Raw genomic sequence first — 24015 nt, forward strand, 5'->3', positions numbered from 1 at the left:
TGGGGAGGAAGGAGCTGCCGCTAGGACAAAACACATCCGTCTTCCAAGCAGAAGTGTATCCGATTTTGCATATCAATTTAAGGTCTCGACAAATTTAAAATTCAAGCTACCAGCCACGAAAAAAAATTGGAATAATCCAAACGTTACTTAACGGGTCCTGAGGTATCTACCAGTCTGTCTACCGAAAAAACATCAAAGGAAATGGGTATGGTGAAACCGATTTGATAACGATTTGTGTATTTTGATAATTTTGAACACAAGAGAAATTAGCGTTCTGCTGAACGTGCACTAAAAAAAGTCAAGTCAAAAATTAGTAGGTATAATTGCTTCAAATTTGGTACGTGAAGTGACCTATGAGATTTGGAAAAATTCCTAATGTAAGACGGTGGTCCTTTTTGGTGAAGGAAAGTTTTGACTTTTTACTTTTCTATCTTTTATTAAGAAAATGTGGGAATCTTCCAGAGAAAGGTGTAGAAGTAGAAAGTCAAAACCTTTCTTTCCCAAAAATTAATCTTTCCTGAAAATATATCCTTTTAATTTAAAGGGTTTTACTTATTGGACCAAAAGTTCATATCTTTTCCTAATCCTCCCAATTTTTCTATTTCTCGCGAAAACAAGTGAACATTCAACATTTCAAGTATTTTGTATTAGCTTCAATAAAAAAATAAAATATAGCTATAAAATTCAAATATATATATCACACCAGTTTGAGTTCACTGATTATCGAATAAATAATAATCCAAATCACAAAAACAATTATGGTCGCGATGAAAAAGTAAGTCTTCTTTTGATTCCAAGGACTGTCACTTGCTAAATCCGGTGGTTGGTATCGCTGCCTCGCAGATCTACACACCTCAGGAGTGCAAGTTGTGGTGGCCTTGGCGTCGGCACTCGTCGCTTTAGCCTCAGACGTAGTACCATTCACCGTTATTTTGGTTAGCTCTACACCTTTCTCCGTACCCTTAACATTTTTATTTGCCATCTGAAAAAATAATAACAATTGAAATTGAATCAATAGCTACAATTCAAGATTAGATGAAATAAATTAAAATCTGGAACACCGGATTCCAGTGTTTATACATAATAATAATAATAATAATAATAATAATAATTGAGGGGCGGACCGTTCTTATCCCCAAAAGCGGAGATTTGTCGATTCCTAAGAATTACAGACCGATAACATGCTTGAATTCGTGTTATAAGTTGTTTACAAGCATCTTATACACACGAATACTCACCGCAGTTGACCGAGTGTTCGAACGGATATATGAGCAGAGAGGGTCGAAGAGAGGAGTCGCTGGATGTAAAGAGAACCTGCTCATCGATAGATGTGTAACGCAGGACTCGATACAATATAAGCGTAACCTCTCTATGGCCTGGATCGATTACCGTAAGGCATTTGATACAATTTCGCATGAGCTCATCTTGCATTTGCTCAGATGCCTTGCGGTGCCCGACAACATAGTGAGATGCATTGAACAACTGACACCACTTTGGCGAACTCGCTTCACCATAACATCTGGTCAAGCAAGAGTTCAAACAGGGTGGGTCACTTTCAGAAGGGGTGTATTTCAGGGTGATTCCCTCAGCCCCCTTCTATTCTGCATCTCACTATTGCCATTATCCGTTGCGCTCAGAAAGACTCGAGGGTATAACTGTGGCACCCCCGGAAACCGGAGGCACAAGGTCACTCATCTGTTTTATATGGATGATCTTAAACTTTATGCCTCTGGAGAGAAGGATCTCCATCAGTCCTTGAGGGTGGTGGAAGAGTACACGCATGCTATCGGTATGAAATTTGGGATAGACAAATGTGCAATGGTTCATCTCAAAAGAGGACGATGCGGGGACTACGGAGAGGATGTGCAGCTCGTAGATGGAAGCATCCTACACCATCTGGATGCCGGAGAGACGTATACTTACCTCGGGGTGGAACAACGCCACTCACAAGAGGTAACCGCAGTGAAAAACTCTCTCCGCGGCAAGTATCAGCACAAACTTCGACAGATCTGGTCATCGGAGCTGTCGGGGAAGAACAAAGTTGCTGCAACAAATATGCTTGCCGTTCCAATCTTACTCTACTCGTTTGGAGTAGTGAAGTGGACTCGGGAGGAGCTGTATCAACTCGACGTAAGGACCCGAAAAATGATGCATCTCTATAGGAGTTTGCATCCCAAATCGTCCGTTCCACGGTTGTACTTCCCCCGACAACAGGGAGGTCGTGGACTTTTGAGTTTGGAGTGTCTACATGACAGAATGGTACTGGATACAGCCTGTAAAGTCGTCAGGAGTTCGGATCCCCTTCTCTGCATGGTCCGTGACCATGAGAGAGCAGGAATTGGGGCATTTCTCTTTAGGGCAGCTGCTCGAGCAGCTGATGAACTCGGTATAGTTTTCGACTCTGAACGAGGTGACTACAACTCTGTCACCGAGTTGGAACCCGTTCAGCAAAAAGCTCAGATAAAAGCCGCAGAGATCACCTTACTTCTGCGGAGACACAGGGATAAGCCAATGCATGGGGTCTTCTTCAATAATATTGAAGACCTTGGCTTATCAAAGCGCCTGACGTTCGCTTTTCTCAGGTCGAGTGGGCTGAAGTCGGAAACTGAGGGGTTCATCATGGCTTGCCAGGATGGTGTCTTCAACACCTTAGTCTACCGCAGTCGCGTGATGGGTATAGAGGTTCCTGACACAAGGTGCAGGGCCTGCCGCGAGGCGCCCGAGACCCTAATGCACTTGCTATCAGCATGTCCAGCATATGCGGTCTCGGCCTATATCCATCGACATAACGCGGCCCTAAGGGTGCTATATTATCATCTACGGCATTCCTACGGTATTGACGAGACACTGGTGTTGCCCTACGCTCCGGGGGATATTGAATCCGTTGTGGGGAACGAGAAGTGCCGAATTTATTGGAACTATTCGTTCCCCACCCTCAGGCTCATACAAGCTAATAAGCCTGATGTAGTTCTTCTCGACCACCAGATCAAGACGATATTTGTCGTGGAGTTTTCAGCTCCTGGCGAGACGAATATCGTCAGAAAAGAGGAGGAAAAACGGATAAAATATCGAGATTTTCTCTTCGAACTCCGCAGACTCTATCCAGATCACTCTGTCAAGATGGTCGTTCTGATTGTTGGAGTCCTTGGTGGAATGATGTCTTCTCTACTTTCGAATCTCAAAATCATACCGGCTTGCCGCATTAAGGCAGAAATCTTAGCCGCACAGATGCAGAAGGCTGTCATTCTTGGCTCACTGCGTTTGCTCAGGGCACATGATTCTCGGACCCAATGATCACTTACCCCACGGTGTGGGGAGTGGTCATTGGTTGATTATGCTGGCGCGCCCTCCCGAACGTATCGGGGCTTCGGGGGATAGGGCCTGACCAGCGCACACTACGGTGAAAAAAAAAAAATAAAAAAAAATAATACGGCACTCTTACGGCACTCTTACGGTATTGACCAGACACCGGTGTTGCCCTACGCTCCGGGGGATATTGAATCCGTTGTGGGGAACGAGAAGTGCCGAATTTATTGGAACTATTCGTTCCCCACCCTCAGGCTCATACAAGCTAATAAGCCTGATGTAGTCCTTCTCGACCACCAGACCAAAACGATATTTGTCGTGAAGTTTTCAGCTCCTGGCGAGACGAATATCGTCAGAAAAGAGGAGGAAAAACGGATAAAATATCGAGATTTTCTCTTCGAACTCCGCAGACTCTATCCAGATCACTCTGTCAAGATGGTCGTTCTGATTATTGGAGTCCTTGGTGGAATGATGTCTTCTCTACTCTCGAATCTCAAAATCATACCGGCTTGCCGCACTAAGGCAGAAATCTTAGGCGCACAGATGCAGAAGGCTGTCATTCTTGGCTCACTGCGTTTGCTCAGGGCACATGATTCTCGGACCCAATGATCACTTACCCCACGGTGTGGGGAGTGGTCATTGGTTGATTATGCTGGCGCGCTCTCCCGAATGTATCGGGGCTTCGGGGAATAGGGCCTGACCAGCGCACACTACGGTGAAAAATAATAATAATAATCACGAATCTCAGGCTGGTTTGCCGCACTAAGGCAGAACTCTTGACCGGATAAATGCAGAAGACTGTCATTCTTGGCTTACGGCGCTTGCTTAGGCCACATGATTCTCAGACCCAATGATCACTTACCTCAGGGTATGAGGAGTGGTCATTGGTTAACTCATTTCCAACCAGTGGTTCATTCACGGTGTAAACAAACTTTTTTCCGCTTCGAGGGGAGAAAAATAAGCTCAGTTTCGATGGTACGTCTATCAACAATCATCCAATCTATATTCTATAAATTATACATGGTTATTCAAGCCTAACTGTACAACAAAAATGAGTCTTCAATTCCGCCTGTGTTTCTATGATGTAAGTTCAACTGATATTTAATTGATTTTTTCTTTCTCAAAATTCAATTCTGGATAGTTTTAGGAGTTAAATGTTGATGTGAACAGTTTTTTTCGGATATTGAAATGAAGAGAAGTACTAGAAATCACGTGATTCGTTTACGAACTAGTAGATACAAATATGATATTGACGAATCTAAGAGGAAAATTCCTGTGTGTGTGTGAATAAAATGCCGTTCAGAAAGTATTTGACTGTGAATGAATTAGAGGCAGCTTTAAAGGAGGTTGTAGATGAGTTGGAGAAAGGTATGTGACAATTATTTACTTTGATTTTCATGTGTTGTCTCATATTCTGTTTATTCTCAAATTCGAAATTCGCATTCGTTCATTACAACAACAATTCAATTTCAGATCTTTCAGTCGATGTGTATGTTCCTCCAGAGGCAGAATCACTCACTGATGAAGACTATTGACGAAGAATCTTCTCTACCTGAAAGTAGTATGCAATGCATTGATATTACTTGGACTTACGAAATATATGTATCTGAGTCTCAATATTAATGTTGACGAAATAAATGAGAATCAAGATCACTCATCAGATGAAGAAACTCTCGCCTTGAAACGAGCTGAACTGATTTGTTCGAATTCTAATCGATCAGATGATGAACCTGTTTAAAATCTGTTTTTCCGTTAACCAGCTGTCGCACCCTTACGAACGACAACTCAGAAGACGAAACTTGTGCGAGCTAAGGACTAACGAGTTTTTACATTTTAACGTGTGATTCCTGACACAGGTTGGGCGATAGCAAGTGAAAATCGATCGTTCAGCCTGAGGCTTGAACCAGCGACCAACACGGCGGTCGATTCGAGTGAGTGAATAAAGCACCCACGTCGAACCACTCGGCTACCGACCGACTACGGGAGAAATTTTATAAACTCATAGCCTATGGACTAAGGTAGAAATTTAATGAACTCATAGCCCCACAAATACTGAAAAAAGTGATAAATAACGTATCGAATCAGATCTAGCGGGCAAAAATCCCTTGGATATATTGAATTTGTTTTTCGATGATGAAGTATTGGATCCTGAGGAATTTCCTATAAAGTATGCTAATGAAAATAATAGATAATAGACTGCTATCATATCCTGCCAGAATAGTGCTTTCAACACCTTAGTACCATAGTCGCCTGATGGATTCAGAGGTTTTTGACACCAGGAGCATGGTCTACTCCAAGACGCCTGGAACCATTGCTGTCAGTATGTAGCATAAGCGATCTCAGCCTATATTCATCGACATAACGCAGCCCTAAGAGTGCTTTGACACCATCTGCGGCACATCTACGGTATTGACGAGACACCGGTGTTGCCCTACGCTCCGTGGGATATTGAATCCCCTGGACTCTCTAGGGGATCTTGAATTAGACAAATATTATAAGTTCTATAAGAATATTAATATACAAATATAAAATCTTAGGCAATATGGATAAGATTATGGTAGGATAGGTTAGTTGGTCGCGATGTCGTGTGTTATAATACTTCACGTTTGTACAATAGTAATATAATTGTCTCATATCCATTAATTCACACTCTTTATAACAGGAATAATACCTTGTATGAAGTTGTTGAATTGATGAAATATTGTTAACAATAAATAATTTGTATCATTTATCACTTAATACATTATAATTGATGAAAATTTGCGCATATATAATATTTGAAAATAATCTTACCTATGTCATCGATGGTGGAATTTATGAGCGATAGTTAAGGAAATTATTTTGTAACAATACAAATTTCCTCTTGTTCATTGGTGTTAATTCAGGATACATTTGGTTGAATTTTCTGCAAGTTCTGACAATGATTTGATCAATTTGTTCGTGTGTAATAAATAATTTCATATAAGAACTTCGTTTGAATAATCAACTTTTGCATTCATTTTGGAAGATGTTTTGAAACACCGTCGATAACTATTTGTAAACTACTTATAAAAGTAACCAAACTATTATGAGCTTGATAATTCCACTGCTACCTAAAACCAAATTATTGAAAAAATATTGTTTCCAGAAGAAGTGACTTCATCAGGAAATATATCATTTCGAAATATTTTTCATCAGATTTCAATTTATCGAGTAATATACAGGGGGTTTCATTTGAAAAAAGGAATTTTTGACCACTGTTATGAATAATGGAAAAAATAGTAATTTTAGGACGCCCTGTGTAATATGGAGTCAATTTCTTGATGTTAATTAAATATTTAGAGTTTGTCCCAACTGTCATCAAAATATTATTTTTTCATGAATTGAGAGTACAGCGTCCTAATTGACGCTGTTTTGGACAATATTCAGCATAAATTATTTTTTATCTCGAAAACTGATAGAGATAGGTATAGGGCATCATTAACAAAAAAATATAATAATAAAACAGCGATTCTGAAAAATGAGTTGATATACATGGTTTCTATTTAATAAAATAAAGTAAGGACTTTTTGATAAAAGTGGCAACGTCGCAATGCTGAAAATATTTTAGACCGATAGAACATGTGAAGAAATGTAAGATGTGACATTTTCAGGAAAATTCTGCGTTGCGTTTACCATAAACGTCTAACCTACCATCGACCGTGAGTCACTTTGTATATATTTTCACTTCATTTCAATTCAGATTGTAAGAATTATATAGCTACTGAATGAAGATGAATTTTCATTAAAATAATATTTTATCTTATGAGTTTATAAAAACAAAAAGATGTAAGTATTATTGAATAAAAATAAATATATATATATATATATATATATATATATATATATATATATATATATATATATATATATATATATATATATATATATATATATATATATATAGAATAGTAGTTTTTTGGGGATATATATATATATATATATATATATATGCGAATTGTAATCAATTATTATGTATTTACCAATGAATAATACAAATTATTGATATCTATTTCAAAAACGGTCGAGCGTATGAAAACAATCTTCAAAGAAAATTTGTCGCAAACTTTATGCACTATAGTTTTTATAACGAATGGCAACATTATTGGAGCTATAGAAACCGAGATAATCGCATAATCGCAAAAAAACTGGCGCTGATACGAAAATTTATGAGACAACTTTTAGAACAGTAAAATGAAGATGTATACGAGTTTACAGCTTAATATCTCTCATTACGAGATGAAACCCCTAATATGATTGGAACATGGGTAAAACATACCGCTTTCAATTTAAACAAGTAAAGTATATTAAAAGTAAAGATGTCTGAGATGAAGTAAATATTTTAAGCGACGGAGTGAAAGGAGTTAATAACGACTAAAAAAAACAACTAGCGTGTCATAGAAAAAGAGAACAAGACACTGGACGAACAAGGGCACTAACCGTGTTAGGAATCACACGTTAAAAGGTAAGACCTCGTTAATCCTTAGCTCGCACAAGTTTCGACTACTGAGGGTTGTTGTTCGTAGGGGTGCGACAGCTGGTTAACGGAAAAACAGATTTTAAACAGAACTAAAAGATGAACTCGCATATACCCACATAGCCAGCCAACCGTTTCCGTTTGGGCAGAGTACATTCGTTTGAGGAAATTCTCAACAGTAACGACAAGACCTTCACAGTTGAAAACTCCTTCAGACAAAATCCATACCTTTCCAGAGATTAGTCAGAATAATTATCAAAGGATGGAGTGATAGCTCTGGATTCGTACAGCAATACTTGAAGCAAGGCTGTCAAAGCCAACTCCAGAGCAGACATGCATCAAGTGCGTTAAAAGCTGCATCAATTACACTAGAAACTGCTTCTCTGCTTTCGAAAGAAGGAAAGTGTATTTGTGAAATTTTACCTTATTCGCAGAAGCAACGTTAACAGAGAGAAAGTCAATGCTCATACAAGAATTTGAGCGAGTCGAAGAGAAATACGGGATTTTCCAAGAATTTGTTTTAATAACCAAGGCTTCACGATATACAAAGGACGGAAGAGCAGAATGCTCCTAGAACAATGTGAATCGGTCTGTAGAGAAATAAATTACGCATTTCGAAAAGGCATCAGTCAAATCTTAGAAAGAAGACAAAGCCCACCGATGACAATTAAAGGACGAAAAGTCTGAGTACTGCAATTGATGACAGGTGTTTAAAATAAATTATGATAATGAATGAACTGATTTAGATCCTGCAATCTGGGAGAAAGAAATAATTCGGCAGCCGGTACGTGCCACAACCGCAAGGTTGGATTCTGTGGAAGCAGACCTTTGGACCTCAAACGAGATAAGATAAAACCAGAAAAAGACGATTATCTTGAGCTGGTTCAAGAACGGAATTCAACCTATCGGCAATCAGTCTTCAAGTATGATATAGTTGTGTCACTATGTTTCGGGTTCGAAGGCAGAGGATTTTTGGAATTCCTTCCTGATGTTTCGCTAGCGCGAGTGGCTAATTTCGTCGACGGGTACTGGGTTAGTGAGAATCTTCATTTTTTCTTCGATGGTGTGTTGATTCCTGGGAGAGTCCGTCCAGACAAAGCAATGGAAGTACACCAGCTGCTCCAAGAGCACAGGTTAGAGATGTGCCGGATGAAATCTCAAGAAATCAAACAAGAGATCAATTTGGCATCAGAGCTACTACTGGAACCACTATTGCCACGACATGAAAGAGTGGTGCAACGATGCGACTTTTGCACCTCGAAGAACTGGTCTGCAACTATAGTCTATTTCAAAAGAGTGTAGAGTAATAAAATCTCATTAAGTATTCAAAAGCGCTACAGGGTGATCCGTCAATAAATTCTGTCACTTCCCTAGTCCGCATTGCAAAATTATGTCGTTTCATAAAGAGCAGGTAGGTATCACCCTGTTTTAAGGGATTTGTCCATTGTTATCGACGGATAAATACTGAGCCAGAGGCGCGCTAGTGGGATAATTGCCAAAAGAATATGCATTCATAAAAATTATATTAAAGGAAATAAAAATTTAATACAGCAGAACAGTGTTATTAAAAAAATATAAAATGTAACAATAAAATATATACGAACCGAAATCGGGAAATACTCACAAACACACACGAACGAACTTTACGTATTGAAACACTTGTGGGGACTTTAAATCAATTTATTCACAAAAACGACAAGAACTTTACTGGATACGTTATTACAATTTGACACTTGAACAATACTAAAACTGTGAACTTCCCTTAACGTTTAACAACACTCTATTTATACCCTAATTGAATGTTCTAGAGATTACTAGGTACAATTTTCGAGAACCTTCCGAGAAAATAATTATTCAGACTACCCTTAATTCTAAATCCTAACCTAAGCAAAAGTGTCACTGTCACTGATACACTGGTCTCTGTCCAGATTGCTTATCCCGCTACAGTATATTTACAATTCAATTAAATTATTCTACATCAGTATAGTCTTCATCCGAAGAACTGTCATCATCCCCTGGTGTTATAATTATAGGGTCAACCACCTGATCGACCAAGTTGTCCAGTTCCCACATTTTATCTTCCTCTTTTAAAACATGCTGGATTGCTTTTTGCCAGTTTTCTGATGTGATTTCCATAATGGCTTGATCAAACAATACCTTGACATCTTTCATTTTAAATGTGGTATTGTGCCTTGCAACATATCCTTTAACTTGTGCCCATATAAGTTCTATAGGATTTAATTCGCAATGATATGGCGGTAGGCGCAGCACAGTTACTTTATACTTTTCTGCTACATCTTCTACGGCATATTTCATGAAGCGAGATTTATGTTGTTTTACTATGGCTAGTAGTTCCTTCTTTACTGAATTCGTCTCAAACTGAATACCTTTTTTTGACAGCCAGTTAATAATTTCTTGCTTTCTCCAAGCTGAAGTTGGTATCTTCTCTAAGCGCCTTGAATGGTAGCTTGCATTATCCATAACGACGACCGAATCAGCTGAAAGAAATTTTAACATTTCCCCGAAGTAGTCTTCGAAGACATCAGAATTCATGTCCTCATGATAATCTCCCGTCCGGCACGACTCAAAGCTTAACAAACCTTCTTTTAAAAATCCGTCTTCGCTTCCAATGTGAGCAATTATAAGCCTCTTCCCTTTTCCCGAAGGCACTTTAATACCCGTCGAAAGGCCTTCTATGAAAGCTTGGCGAGAACTTGTTATATTTTTATCTTGCCACATTTTTTTGACTATATAACCTTCGTTTATCCACGTCTCATCAAGATAAAAAATTTTCTTTTGCTCTCTGCGGTACTGCTTTATAGTTGTCAAATATTTTCGTCTCCAGCAAACAATTTCATCACTTTCCAGTAATAGTGCCTTTCGATTGTGCTTTTCCCAGGCAAAATTCATACTTTTTAAAGTTTTCCATAAAAGTTTTCTGGATATCAAAGGAATATCGTTATCTTGGCTTATCTCGATAAATATTTTTTCAAGAGTGGGTATTTCCTTTTTAAAATAAAACGAATGAACTTTTCTTCGAATGTCACATTTGGTGTCTTCATCTAAGATTTTTATTGGTCTTCCTGATTTTCTCTTGCATGGACTTACCTGGCCTGATATCTTTCTTTCTCGCAATAATTTAAAAATCGTGGACTGTCCAATTCCAGTCATTCGGGCACATCGCTCAACACTTTCTTGCACAGACAAACTAGGGTGATCGTGTTTTATGCAATCATATACATTTAAAATTATAACTTTTTCGCAAACAGATAGCGGAGAATTTTTTACACTTCTTTTCTTTGGAGTAAATGTCCCCATTTTATTACTTTTTCACTATTTCTATATCACAATATCACTGTACGTTTAATTGGTGTAGTAACAATTACTATTATAACTCGAATGTTTAAGACACCATTACAATATATTTAAACCCTTTTTCTTAATTACCTGGGTTTAATAGGTATTGCATGATTGGTGGGCAGGGTCAAAAAGGGATTATTATAATGACATGGCACCTCGGAACTAAGTGTTAACCCTTTTTTGAGAAATCATGCTCAAGTATATGAACCCAAATTGCATATTAAATAAGTTTACAAGAACCACTAAAATTAATCTTAATCTTTTTTTAAGAAATTTTACTTACCTAAATACATGTAGGTACTTAGTTTTAGACCAAATTACTTCCCAAAAATGGCCTTTTATTATTATCTATGTCTGTAATTTTTAATTTACTTTAATTATTAAGTTTAATAATCCTAAGATTTGCCTACGCCCATGGACGACAACGAAATTCAGGCAAATTTTATGACACTTCATGATTTATTACTCTACACTCTTTTGAAATAGACTATAGTACGTATAGAAACAATGTAAAATGTTCAAGAGCTTAAGAGGAAACGCTTTAGACTACTAGCTACCAGAACAAAAAACGGTTGAGGAAGAAACTGGAAAACATATGTCGAACTAGAAGATGATGTGTTATGTATTTGGTGACGAAGAAGATAATGACTTGGTCTGTAACACTCAGCTAACCCCAAGGAGAAAATCACTAGATGCGCATAAAGAAGGACTGTCTTCTGGCTACCTATAAGGTGATGTCTCTCCTAAATCAATACGTGTGAGTCAAGCAGACAAGTTTCCGAGTTGAGTAGTTTGAAGAGGACAACACCATCACGCCACTCACCAACCATTGTGTACTTCGCTATCTGGGCACAGAGATCTGACAATGTAGCATAACGTCATTGCCACCATGTTAACGTGTATCATTCTCCATTGAATGAGAATATAATTTAAGATAACTTTCGATTGAGATATACACAAGGGCAGTGAAAAAGCAATCCCAAAGATCTGTTAGAATATTCCTAACCATATTTGTGATTTGCGAAAACCTAAAAATATTTATATTATTATTTATATTTATTAATTTTAAAGCAACTAATTGGATTTTTGTCAATACTCAAATTGCTTGTAAAATAATATAAAATTCGTATGTTGAATGATTATATTATATATTCAGTGAGTTCTTATTGCTTAAAAAACAGTGCTATCGGAACATTAAAGCAGAAACAAATCAAACGGTCTTATTGGATACGCCCCTGCATGTATTGACGTTTACTGTCAGTGTGTTAGTGTTTACCTAAATTGCCGTTATATCTATTTACTATAATTTTCAAGTGCAATTTCTTCACTACTTACAGTATTCATAAACACCAGGAATCAATGCACTATAAGGGCACACAGAGAGGTTAACGAGAATCTCGAAAACAATTGCATTAAACGCGTAATGAATTCAGTTCGTATTATTGGGGGCATTCGCAGTGGCGTAACATTCTGAGTTGATCTTAGGAAGAGTAGAATATAATACCATTTATTTCCTTTATAAATTAGACATGTTAAATAATTTGATGGATGTAGCCGTTATAATGTAGTAGGAGATCATCACTTTTATTTGTAACTAACATAACATATAACATAACATGTAACTAACAATGTTAACCGTTATATATATCTATACACCACTGTAGGTAATAAGCTTAAGTGTCCGGACTGTAATAGTGCTTATGTGGGACAATGTTGCTGAGTATGAAAGTTCCTTCAGACTAGGTGAAAATGATTCTACATTTTCAAAACATTCCTTGGAATGCAATCACAAGTTTCCGAATTTGAACGATACGGAAATTTTGCACTATGCAGGCATGGGTTGGAAACTCAATAATTCGGAACTTTTGGAAATTCATAACCATTGGGGATGTAACCTACTACCTAAATGACCAAATCGACCTGGTTTACTTGACGGTTTTCAGATTAGCGTACCCACATTGGCCCACGTAAACAAAATTCAGGTAGGTACGCACAGTGCTGTATAGATATACAAGGGTTAATTAACATTGTTAATTATTTCAGTTTATTGTATTCATTTGAAAATGTTCTGAAAGGCGAAACTGCAGTAACGATAGTTACAAATACAAGTGGTATAAAAACATAGGAAGTTTTATTTCTCATTTTTCAAAATGTCAAAACTAGGTGATAAAAACAATCATAGAATTATTACGTTTGTTAAATTTTTTTTTTAAAAACATCTAAGTAATAATTTTGTTTTTTTGTAATCAAATTCGTTAAACATTAACAACGAATTACTTTGATTGATGTTACTGGCAGTAGATTATATATTTTTGCTACCATATGATCCGGAGAATTAATAATTATCTGTAACCGATGCTTATGAGCTTGCGACAGAATTTTAACGGTACTTGGTACCCGGATAATTTTTGCTTAACACATAGGTATTATTATAATCGCTAATTCAGCGATTAGCTGAAATCAGCTTGTGGTCTGAAAGAATGGGTTGAAGAACGAACATTCTTATAATTGGGATTACGGAAACCGTAAGATGTAGAGAGTCTGTTGAAACCTTTCGCAGGAGTCGATTAGTAAAAAAAGAATAATATTGAAAAATGAACTTTTGTTATTCCTCGCATGAATGGATTCATCTTTTCTAATTTCTTTCAGGGAGGCACAAGTTGCTGATTGTATGTTTCTAATGTCTGCAACTCTCATTCGGTCATCTGGTCCAGGAAACAGTTTATATATTATTACCATTGTCCATGTATTACGGAGTACCTTATCGTCGACAATAATGGATATATCATTCAATGGTTCTCAATCGTCAGTTCATTTTTCTCTGTGTCTGTGATATATTCTGTATTAGGGATCGCACGTCAAAATGTAAGACATCGTTAGTCATTAGCTCAAGGGGTGTCGTTTGTGAAGGGCTGATAGCTGGTTAACGGAAAAGAGTTTAAAAAACAAATCAATACAGTTTATTGTATGATTTTCACTATTATAGTGAAAATCATACAATAAACTGTATTGATTCGCGGGCAGCGGTGAAGGTTCGAATAGATACACTGACTTTGGATTACCTACTTGCCTATCCTCTCTACTGCTGCTTCGAAAGTCAATCGACTTTTCCATGAAGAAGCCGATTGTACTTCTGAGCTGATTCTAAGCATTTTCTAAGCTGTTCAAGAAAGATTCAATAATTTTCTACTTATTCGTAAGTGAAATAAATCCACGCTTTCAAACGGTTTTTCGCGAATAACTGAAAAAGTGAGTATTTAACCAAAAGAGAAATTCAAATGACAGAATTCAAAGTTTTAACGTGAAGTAGCCAAAAAAAGCCTTTTTGTAAAAAAAACTAATCACTTCTTTTTTGAAGTGCTTGAAGAAACATTCATAATTATTTTTATAAAAAAAAAACTGAGCTTCAAGTGAAGTTTCTGATGCAGGTGTTTTCAGTTGCAGATCCAGGACAGATATATCAAACTGCCTAGGAACCTATGCGACTGTATTTCAAGCGGAAATTTGCCCTATTGGATTGTGTACGGAGAGATTGGAAAAATCCAACCTCATACACAAGTCAATAAAAATATTCTAGGGCAGTTAAGCGGCGTTGGAAGCTTTTGGATCCTACCGGGCAACGTCTAAATTGGTAGCAAATTGACAAAAACAACTCTTCTCGATAGGTGCCTGCACCGCTGGAAACCGAATCAGGTTTTTAGAGTTCGGCAGAGCCGAAAGGGCATACACAAATACGTAAAAGAGTTAATTATCAAGTGGTAACGATGATTTTCAATTGGGGTGGGAATAATTCTCACATTTTTTGTCCCAGAAAAAATAGGAAGAACATTATATTCGTCATAACACCCAGTTTTGATACCAGATGTTTTTTTCGAGCACTTCAGAAAATATCCTACGAGTTTCCCTCGAGAAATACATTGTTTTCAAGGTACTGCACGTTGAAACTTTCAATTCTGGGTTTTTTGTGTTTCATTCAATTGTTGATTGGCGAGAGTATTGTTTTAGTCACTAAAATGACGAAGTTTGTCAATATTGATACTAACTTGATAAAGGCGTCATACCTTGCTGGTTTAGAATTGCAAAAGATGGAAAGCCTCACACAATAGGTGAAACGCTTTTATTGACGGCCGTTGTGGATATGATTCAAGCCATGTTAGGAGAAAAGGCAGCCAAAAAAATTTAAAAAATGCCTCTGTCAAATAATACAGCAAAAAAAGAATTGTCTAATAATATTGAAGAACAACTGACTTTGAAACTACAAGAATGCACTTATTTTGAACTTCAAGTTGATGAAAGCACCGATGTTACAAACATAGCGCAGCTACTTGTTTTCGTGCGATTCGATGATAATGAAGAGGTGATAGAAGATTTTTTTTCTGCAAATCACTTGAATCAAATACCACAGCGGATCTCATTTTTAAGGTAATTGATGAATATGTGCTCAAAGTAGGCATTCCCTGATCCAAGTGTATTGGCTTGTGTACAGATGGGGCAAAAGCTATGTCAGGAAAATTGACAGAACTAGCAGCAAAAATGAAGAAAGTTGCTCTTGAATGCAGAAGTACGCATTGTGTCATCCATCGAGAAGCATTAGTTGCTAGAGGTATGCCGGAAAATCTTAACTCCGTTCTATCAGATGCAGGGAAAGTTATTAACTTCATAAAGGCTAGGGCTCTAAACACAAGATTATTCTCCTTGATGTGTGAAGTTCAAAACTTTACTCCTGCATACAGAAGTGAGGTGATTATCTCGCGGGAAAATTTTGAACCGTCTCTTTGAACTGAAATCAGAAGTTTTCATGTTTTTGAGTGAAAAAAATCATGACAGGAAAAAATTGTTTGCTGATGAAGGATGGTTGTCAAGATTGGCTTACCTAGGCGACATTTCTGATAAACTCAATACACTCAACTTGGGACTTCAGGGACTAAACACAACAGCCTTCACAGCCAGTGACAAAATAAACTCCTTCAAGAGAAAGTTGGTCCTGTTTTCTTCACAAATAGATGAGGAGAATTAATTTGCATTCCCCACTCTATCATCATTTTTTGAAGAAAATGAAATAACTCCAATGCCAGATGTGGTTGCAGATATCATTGTTCACTTGGAAGGTCTTCAAAAAAGCTTTTAAAGTATTTCTCTGAAGATTATTCAAAAGTGGACTGGATCAGAAATCCTTTTTCAAGAACCTCACCGAATGAATTGGAATTAAAAGAAAGTTTTATCAACCTTACAGAAGATAGTTTCATGAAAAATAATTTTAAAGAGAAATCTTTAACTAATTTCTGGATCGGATGTAAAACCGAGTACCCTTTGCTCTTTCGGCAAGTTCTGCTATTTTTGATGCCATTTCTTACGAGTTACTTGTGGGAAAGTGGATTTTCGGAACTCTTGTACATAAAAAATAAATATAGAAGCAGAATAAGTGTTGAAGAGAACTTAAGAGTGAAGATAAGTTCATTACTCCTAATGTTGATAGTTTAATCACAGGCAAACAACAAGTTTCGCACTAAAGACTATAAAAGTATATTTTGTATGATGATTAATTTTTTGCTGATTTTTTGATAAATTTTTATTTGTATGTTTTTAGACCTATGGGTAATAAAACTGTAAATTAATACCATTTTAATCCTTTTACTTCTCCTTTATTATTAGCATGTTATAAATAAACAACTATCTAACCACTAAATATGAAGTTTTCTCAGGAATTTAATTAAAAATCCCTTTGAACACTTTTAGAAGAGGAAATATTATACGTTTATTAAAATATTTAGGTCTGGTGGTACGCCAATATTTCTCAAAAAGTCGAGTGGTACGCAGGTGCAAAATGGTTGGGAACTCCTGTTTTACTGCGTTTATTATAGACTGATCAATAGGTAAAATAAATTGCTTTCACTCGTTGGAAGCCCAATAAATCACAACTATATATGAAAACAGCTGACAGGACTTTGTTCTTGTTTCACTATGCTCGGTAGATGTCCTATCTGGACGATCAACTTCCCAATTTGTTAAAAAGTTGATACTTTTACTCGCAAATGAGGCGAAAGTATTGACTCTCAGCAAAATTTCATGCGACAAAATTTACTGAGAATTTTTTTGAGAATTCATTCCTGAACTTATTTTCGTTGAAACATTGCAGCCCCTCAGAAGGGTTGGCATATACCCCCAGGGCTATAGCAACTTCCGGTATAGGGTCAGTTTTGAAGTAGAGAGTAAGTGGAACCTAAATCCATATATTTTAACATCGATGTTGTTGGACAAAATCATACTCGAAAAAGGTCATTGACTGGCCTACATCCTATATGGACCGGAAAATGTAACCCGCCATTTTTTCTTATAGACAATGTGTGGTTGGTGAGCATTAGATAACTTTCCCCCTTAGATCCGATGAGTGGATAATGTTTTTGCCATTTTCGACAAAGTTGTAATTGAAAATAACGAAAAGCCACCAATTCAGGATATTCTATTCATAAAAACGCTTAATAAGGGTTCAGAATTATATGTATATAGAAAGAATACCATCAGTTTCAGATCTGGTGAAAAAACTCTTTTCCAATTGAATACAACTGGCCGATACTTGATGAAAATTAAAAAACTAATCAATACAGTTTATTGTATGATTTTCACTATAATAGTGAAACATTCACTATCCAGATCCAGAAATTAGTTAAAGATTTCTCTTTAAAATAATTTTTCATGGAACTATCTTCTGTAAGGTTGATAAAACTTTCTTTTAATTCCAATTCATTTGGTGAGGTTCACGAAAAAGGATTTCTGATCCAGTCCACTTTTGAATAATCTTCAGAGAAATACTTCTGCAACCACATCTACTACTATCTGCAACCACATCTGGCATTGGAGATTTTTCCAGTCATGATTTTTTTCACTCAAAAACATGAAAACTTCTGATTTCACTTCAAAGAGACGGTTCAAAATTTTCCCGCGAGATAACCACCTCACTTCTGTATGCATGAGTAAAGTTTTGAACTTGCCACCCATTTCTTCACACATCAAGGAGAATAATCTTGTGTTTAGAGCCCTAGCCTTTATGAAGTTAATAACTTTCACGGCATCTGATAGAACGGAGTTAAGATTTTCCGGCATACCTCTAGCAGCTAATGATTCTCGATGGATGACACAATGCGTACTTCTGCATTCAGGAGCAACTTTCGTCATTTTTGTTGCTAGCCCTGTCAATTTTCCTGACATAGCTTTTGCCCCATCTGTTTATAAGTCAATACACTTGGACTCGGGAATGTCTACTTTGAGCCCATATTCATCAATTACCTTAAAAATGAGATCCGCTGTGGTATTTGATTCAAGTGGTTTGCAGAAATAAAACTCTTCTATCACCTCTTCATTATAATCGAATCGCACGAAAACAAGTAGCTGCGCCATGTTTGTAACATCGGTGCTTTCATCAACTTGAAGTTCAAAATAAGTGCATTTTTGGAGTTTCAAAGCCAGTTGTTCTTCAATATCATTAGACAATTCTTTTTTTTACTGTATTATTTGACATAGGCATTTTTTTCATTTTTTTGGCTGCCTTTTCTCCTAACACGGCTTGAATCATATCCACAGCGACCGGCAGTAAAAGCGTTCCACCTATTGTGTGGGGCTTTCCATCTTTTGCAATTCTTAAACCAGCAAGGTATGACGCCTTTATCAAGTTAGTATCAGTATTGACAAACTTCGTCATTTTATTGACTAAAACATTACTCTCGCCAATCAACAATTGAATGAAACACAAAAAACTCAGAATTGAAAGTTTCAACGTGCAGTACCTTGAAAACAATGTATTTCTCGAGGGAAACTCGTAGGACATTTTTTGAAGTGCTCTGGTATCAAAACTGGGTGTTATGACGAATATAATGTTCTTCCTATTTTTTCTGCGACACAAAATGTGAGAATCATTCCCACCCCAATTGAAAATAATCGTTACCACTTGATAATTAACTTTTTTTACGTATTTGTGTATGCCCTTTCGGCTCTGCCGAACTCTAAAAACCTGATTCGGTTTCCAGCGGTGCAGGCACCTATCGAGAAGAGTTGTTTTTGGCAATTTGCTACCAATTTAGACGTTGCCCGGTAGGATCCAAGAGCTTCCAACGCCGCTTGACTGTCCTAGAACATTTTTATTGACTTGTGTATGAGGTTGGATTCTTCCAATCTCTCCGTACCCAATCCAATAGGGTAAATTTCCGCTTGAAATATAGTTGCATAGGTTTCTAGGCAGGTTGATATATCTGTCCTGGGTCTGCAAATGAAAACACCTGCATCAGAAACTTCACTTCAAGCTCTGTTTTTTTATAAAAATAATTATGATTGCTTCTTCAAGCACTTCAAAAAAGAAGTGATGAGTTTTTTTACAAAAACACTTTTTTTGGCCACTTCACGTTAAAACTTTGAATTCTGTCATTTGAATTATTCTTTCGGTTGAATACTCACTTTTTCAGTTATTCGCGAAAAACCGTTTGAAAACGTGGATTTATTTCACTTGCGAATAAGTAGAAAATTATTGAATCTTTCTAGAACAGCTTAGAAATTGCTTGGAATCAGCTCAGAAGTACAATCGGCTTCTTCATGGAAAAGTCGACTGACTTTCGAAGCAGCAGTAGATAGGATAGGCAAGTAGGTAATCCAAAGTCAGTGTATCTATTCGAACCTTCACCGCTACCCGCAAAGGTTTATTGTGGCTTTCACAATTCAAACCCGACCAAATGAATCCAGCTTCTTAACGTAGCTGATTAGTCCACTCCAAGATTGACAGACCATGCGACTACCTTCGTCAGGTAGGAAAGCAACACAAATATGTGACTTGGGAAGAATGTTTTACGGCGGCGCCGTCCCATAGCTGCTGGGTACTTACTGCAGATACCTCCAGCTATTCAGGATAGAATGTGCGGCTCTGAAATCGTACCTGTGAACTATCTTCTGGAATATTCTCTGTTGCATACGGCGTAGTGATGATATTTCAATTGAGTGGTCGATACTGAGGTTGTCGGATCTTCAACGTGTAAAATTCCCACCACAATGACCGCAGCAACCTTTTCATATGAGGGCATCAGTAAATCAGCTATGGCTATACATGACAAAAACATGAGATTAAGCCTTTCATGCCTAGTGTGCTTTTGGTTTAGGTGAATCATTGATCGAACATAAATGTTTTCTAACCTGCTCAAGGGAAGATTATTCCTCTCCAGATGCAGATTCTGCACTTGAGAAGGCAATAAGTCGATACTGGTTTCCGAAGTTTCCCACTATATATATATATATATATATATATATATATATATATATATATATATATATATATATATATATATATATATATATATATATATATATATATATATATATATAGTTTGTTTTTGTTTTTACGGGTGTTCATCCGTTGTGTACTATTCGATAGTCGACGTTTCGCCATCATTTCAGATGGTATTATCAAGACGAGTTACTGCTTCGCTTCGAGAGGTGTAACTGATGTTAGGTTCTTCTTGTGGTGTTTTTATATGGTTTCGCTTGTGTAAGTTGTATGGATTTGTTACCTGTTTTTCCACCTGAGGGTTGTTGATGGCTTTTGGCGGTTCTCCTATCTGTTTTTCTACCTGAGGGTTGTTAATGGCTTCTGGCGGTTCTCCTACCTGCGATGGTTCATTATCAATTTGTGGTTGTCTTTGGTGGTTGTTTTCAATTATTGTTTTTCAAATCCTAGGGATGTTTAGTGAGTCATCCCTTTTGTTGATGAGGCCTTGCTTTTCGATTTCGCTTCCCTGATTTGTCGAATTCTTGGGTTTTGCACCTGTGCTATCTGTTTTGTGGACTCAAAATCAATCTTGTGACCTGTTTGTAGATGGTGTTGAAAGAGAGCAGAGGAGGTTTGTTTTGTTCTTATCGAGTTTTTGTGCTCCTGGGTTCTGGCAGATATACGTCTGTTGGTCTGACCGATATATTGTTGACCACAGTCCTCGCGTGTGATGCTATATACTCCTTGGTTTTCTAGGGAAATTCTCTCTTTCGGTCTGGGCAGCCAACTGGATATCGTTTTGTGCGCTTTGTAGGTTGTTAGGATATTTTTACGTCTTAGTATTCTCCCGATTTTGTCGGTCACACCTTTGACATAAGGTAGTGTCACAGATTGTCTGTCGTGTGGAGAGTCTTCTGTCGATCTAGTGGATGTTTTTTTGGTTCTTCTTTGTCTGTCGATGGCCTTTTGAATGATCTTTGGTCCGTAGCCATTTGTCGCAGAGCCTTTGTTGTCTATATATATATATTGATATATATATATATATATTGAACGCGGTATAAATAGATATTCCTTTGAATTATACTATCAACAGACACATCGCATCCATCAATAAGACCGACTTGGCTTTTAGCAGGGTTATTCGTGATATTCTTCAGTTTACTTCGAGGACGCGTTGAATAAAAAGCTATACAACATGGAAGCTCGTTGTTCGGGAATCGTGAAGCGTCCGAAATTGTCACCATTAAATATAAGTAAAAAAACAATTGTTATGAATGTATATAATTCTTTAGGAATACAATATCCGCGCGAAATAAAAAGTAAGGAGAAAGTAGTGCAAAAATGCGCCAGTATGACCGGTGTCAATAGATCGACAATTATTAGAATTATCAAGAAACTCGAAGAAGACAACAACTTTTTCGAGCCGAAAGTATCCACTGGTAGAAAGTATTTGGTTATCGATGAAGAAGTGAAGAATTCTATTAGGAGAACAGTACCTACACTCTTTTTACATAAAAAACGAAATACCTACATTAAATAAAGTTTTGTCAGCTAGAAACGATTTGAGAGAAATAAAGAAAGCCGGAGCACTAGGTAAATATATTTTTTTATTTGAATGAAACATGGGTCAATGAGGGTTATACCGTCTCGAAGGTTTGGCAAGATCAGAACATCAAAAGTGGAAGACCAGCCTTTATGGAAGGTTGGTCCACTGGTTTGACAATTCCAGTTGGAAAAGGTCGTCGTCTTATCATCACTCACATAGGCAGCAGTGAAGGATTCGTGAAAGATGGATTTATAGTGTTTGAATCTAAGAAAAATGGGGATTATCATCAAGAAATGGATGCCACAGTATTCGAAGAATGGTTTAAAAACATACTTGTGAAATTTCCGCAGGGATCCGTAATAGTAATGGATAACACAAGTTATCACAGTAGACGAGTCGAGAAGCTGCCGACGTCGTGTTGGAAGAAAGCAGATATTACTCAGTGGTTACAAATGAAAGCTATTCCTTTTAAATCGACCATGTTAAAAGCGGAGCTCCTCAACTTAGCTAAACGTCATGAGTCAAACTTCGCCAGGTATGTCACCGATGAGATGGCGAAGACTAAAGGAATGTCGGTTCTTCGGTTGCCGCCTTATCACTGTGAATTGAATCCAATAGAACTGGCTTAGGCTCAAGTTAAAGAATTCATCGCAAGGAATAATAAGACCTTCAAGCTATGTGAAGTAAAGAAATACCTATACAGTGCTCTGGAAACAGTGGACAAAAAAGCTTGGGAAAAATGTATCCACAAAACAATCAGAATCGAAGCAGAGATGTGGGATCTGGATGATCGCATATACTCATTATCAGAAAAAATTATTCCAGTTGTCATCAATCCTAATGAAACTGATTCATCCAGTGAAGAATCACTCAACGAATCCCTGTAGACTTTTTTCAGATTAAAATTATCGCAATGTCATATTCGAAGTAAGTACCTATTCGCATTAAATCTATACAATTGTTTCTGAATCAACTATAAAATCCAATAAGAAATATGCATCTTCATTTCCAAACCAACAAGAATATATAAAGTGTATCTCTCAGTGCAGCCACACTTTTCTACTTCCTGAAAATGTCAAAGTCGAAGCCGAAACGTCGAACAACGCAAAATTTAGAACGCGGTTCAACTCGAAATCAGGTGATGTTTCGAATACTTTATCCATCTTCATTATCATACCGACGATCAATTTGATATTATCAGTGTCAATGATAATAGTAATATCAAATTTATTTACATCAAAAGACGAATCATAACTACAAATTATAATGTTTTGATTTAAATAGGTTGGATAAAGAAAATGGATAGAGTCTTTAAAACGTCACCAGATGATACATATTTCTTTTAATATGCAAAATTATTAAATTCAAGTTAATGACAAATTAGATTTTTTTTCCAAAAAGCTAATTTATCAAATGCAGTAACTTTCTGCCCTTTTTACATTTGTATTTATTTGTAAATTTAAAATTCTGATTATTTTATACATCTGTAGAAGGTAACAATTCTAAATAATAAAAAACTATTTCAAATATAAATTGTCCTTCCCAAAATAAAATATTTAAAAAATTAGTTTTCGCCATATTTTAATTATCTTATCATTATACAGAATACAGGGCTTTTCATGATGAGCGTTAATTAGCCGTTTCTGGCAAACTATTCAACGGATCAACCTGAAAGCGGCTTCTTGGATTTTTCAAATAGAACACTCCGTATATAATATCATATTATGATTCATTATCACTATGTCAACAAATTACTATTTCCCTATACCTATCTATTACCGTTTAGAAGATATAAATTAATTTCAACATTTTTTTTACCAAACATGAACTTTTATAAATGCTGATAATCTTTAACTCTCTTGCACTAAAACGATCAAATTTGGAATGGAGTGGAATGATACTATGAGGATCTTCACTCCGAGTCATATTTTCATTTGCTTCATACAGGGTCTTCAAAAAATGCAGATACTTTGATCTCATGAAAAAATGAGTGGAACTCAATTTTTTCAAATGGAACACCCTGTATATTTCAACATTTTTGAGCTCTACATCCAATTCTAGATT

General features: G+C 36.7%; 1 protein-coding gene across 2 annotated transcripts in view; it reads right to left on the reverse strand.

Moving 5' to 3' along the window:
- Positions 1-303: 303 nt before the first annotated feature.
- Positions 304-24015, reverse strand: part of LOC111505976 (uncharacterized) — a 40465-nt gene continuing 16753 nt past the window's right edge. For both annotated transcript variants that reach the window (XM_023160892.2, XM_023160893.2), the window contains exon 2: positions 304-982. In XM_023160892.2, the coding sequence (XP_023016660.2) occupies positions 698-982 (285 nt within the window). In that variant the 3' untranslated portion in view covers positions 304-697. The remainder of the gene's footprint in view (positions 983-24015) is intronic.

Source organism: Leptinotarsa decemlineata, unplaced genomic scaffold (genome assembly GCF_025532065.1).
Source record: "Leptinotarsa decemlineata unplaced genomic scaffold, Ldec_3_MD MMD2_tig00078422_RagTag_RagTag, whole genome shotgun sequence".
Taxonomy (NCBI): domain Eukaryota; kingdom Metazoa; phylum Arthropoda; class Insecta; order Coleoptera; family Chrysomelidae; genus Leptinotarsa; species Leptinotarsa decemlineata.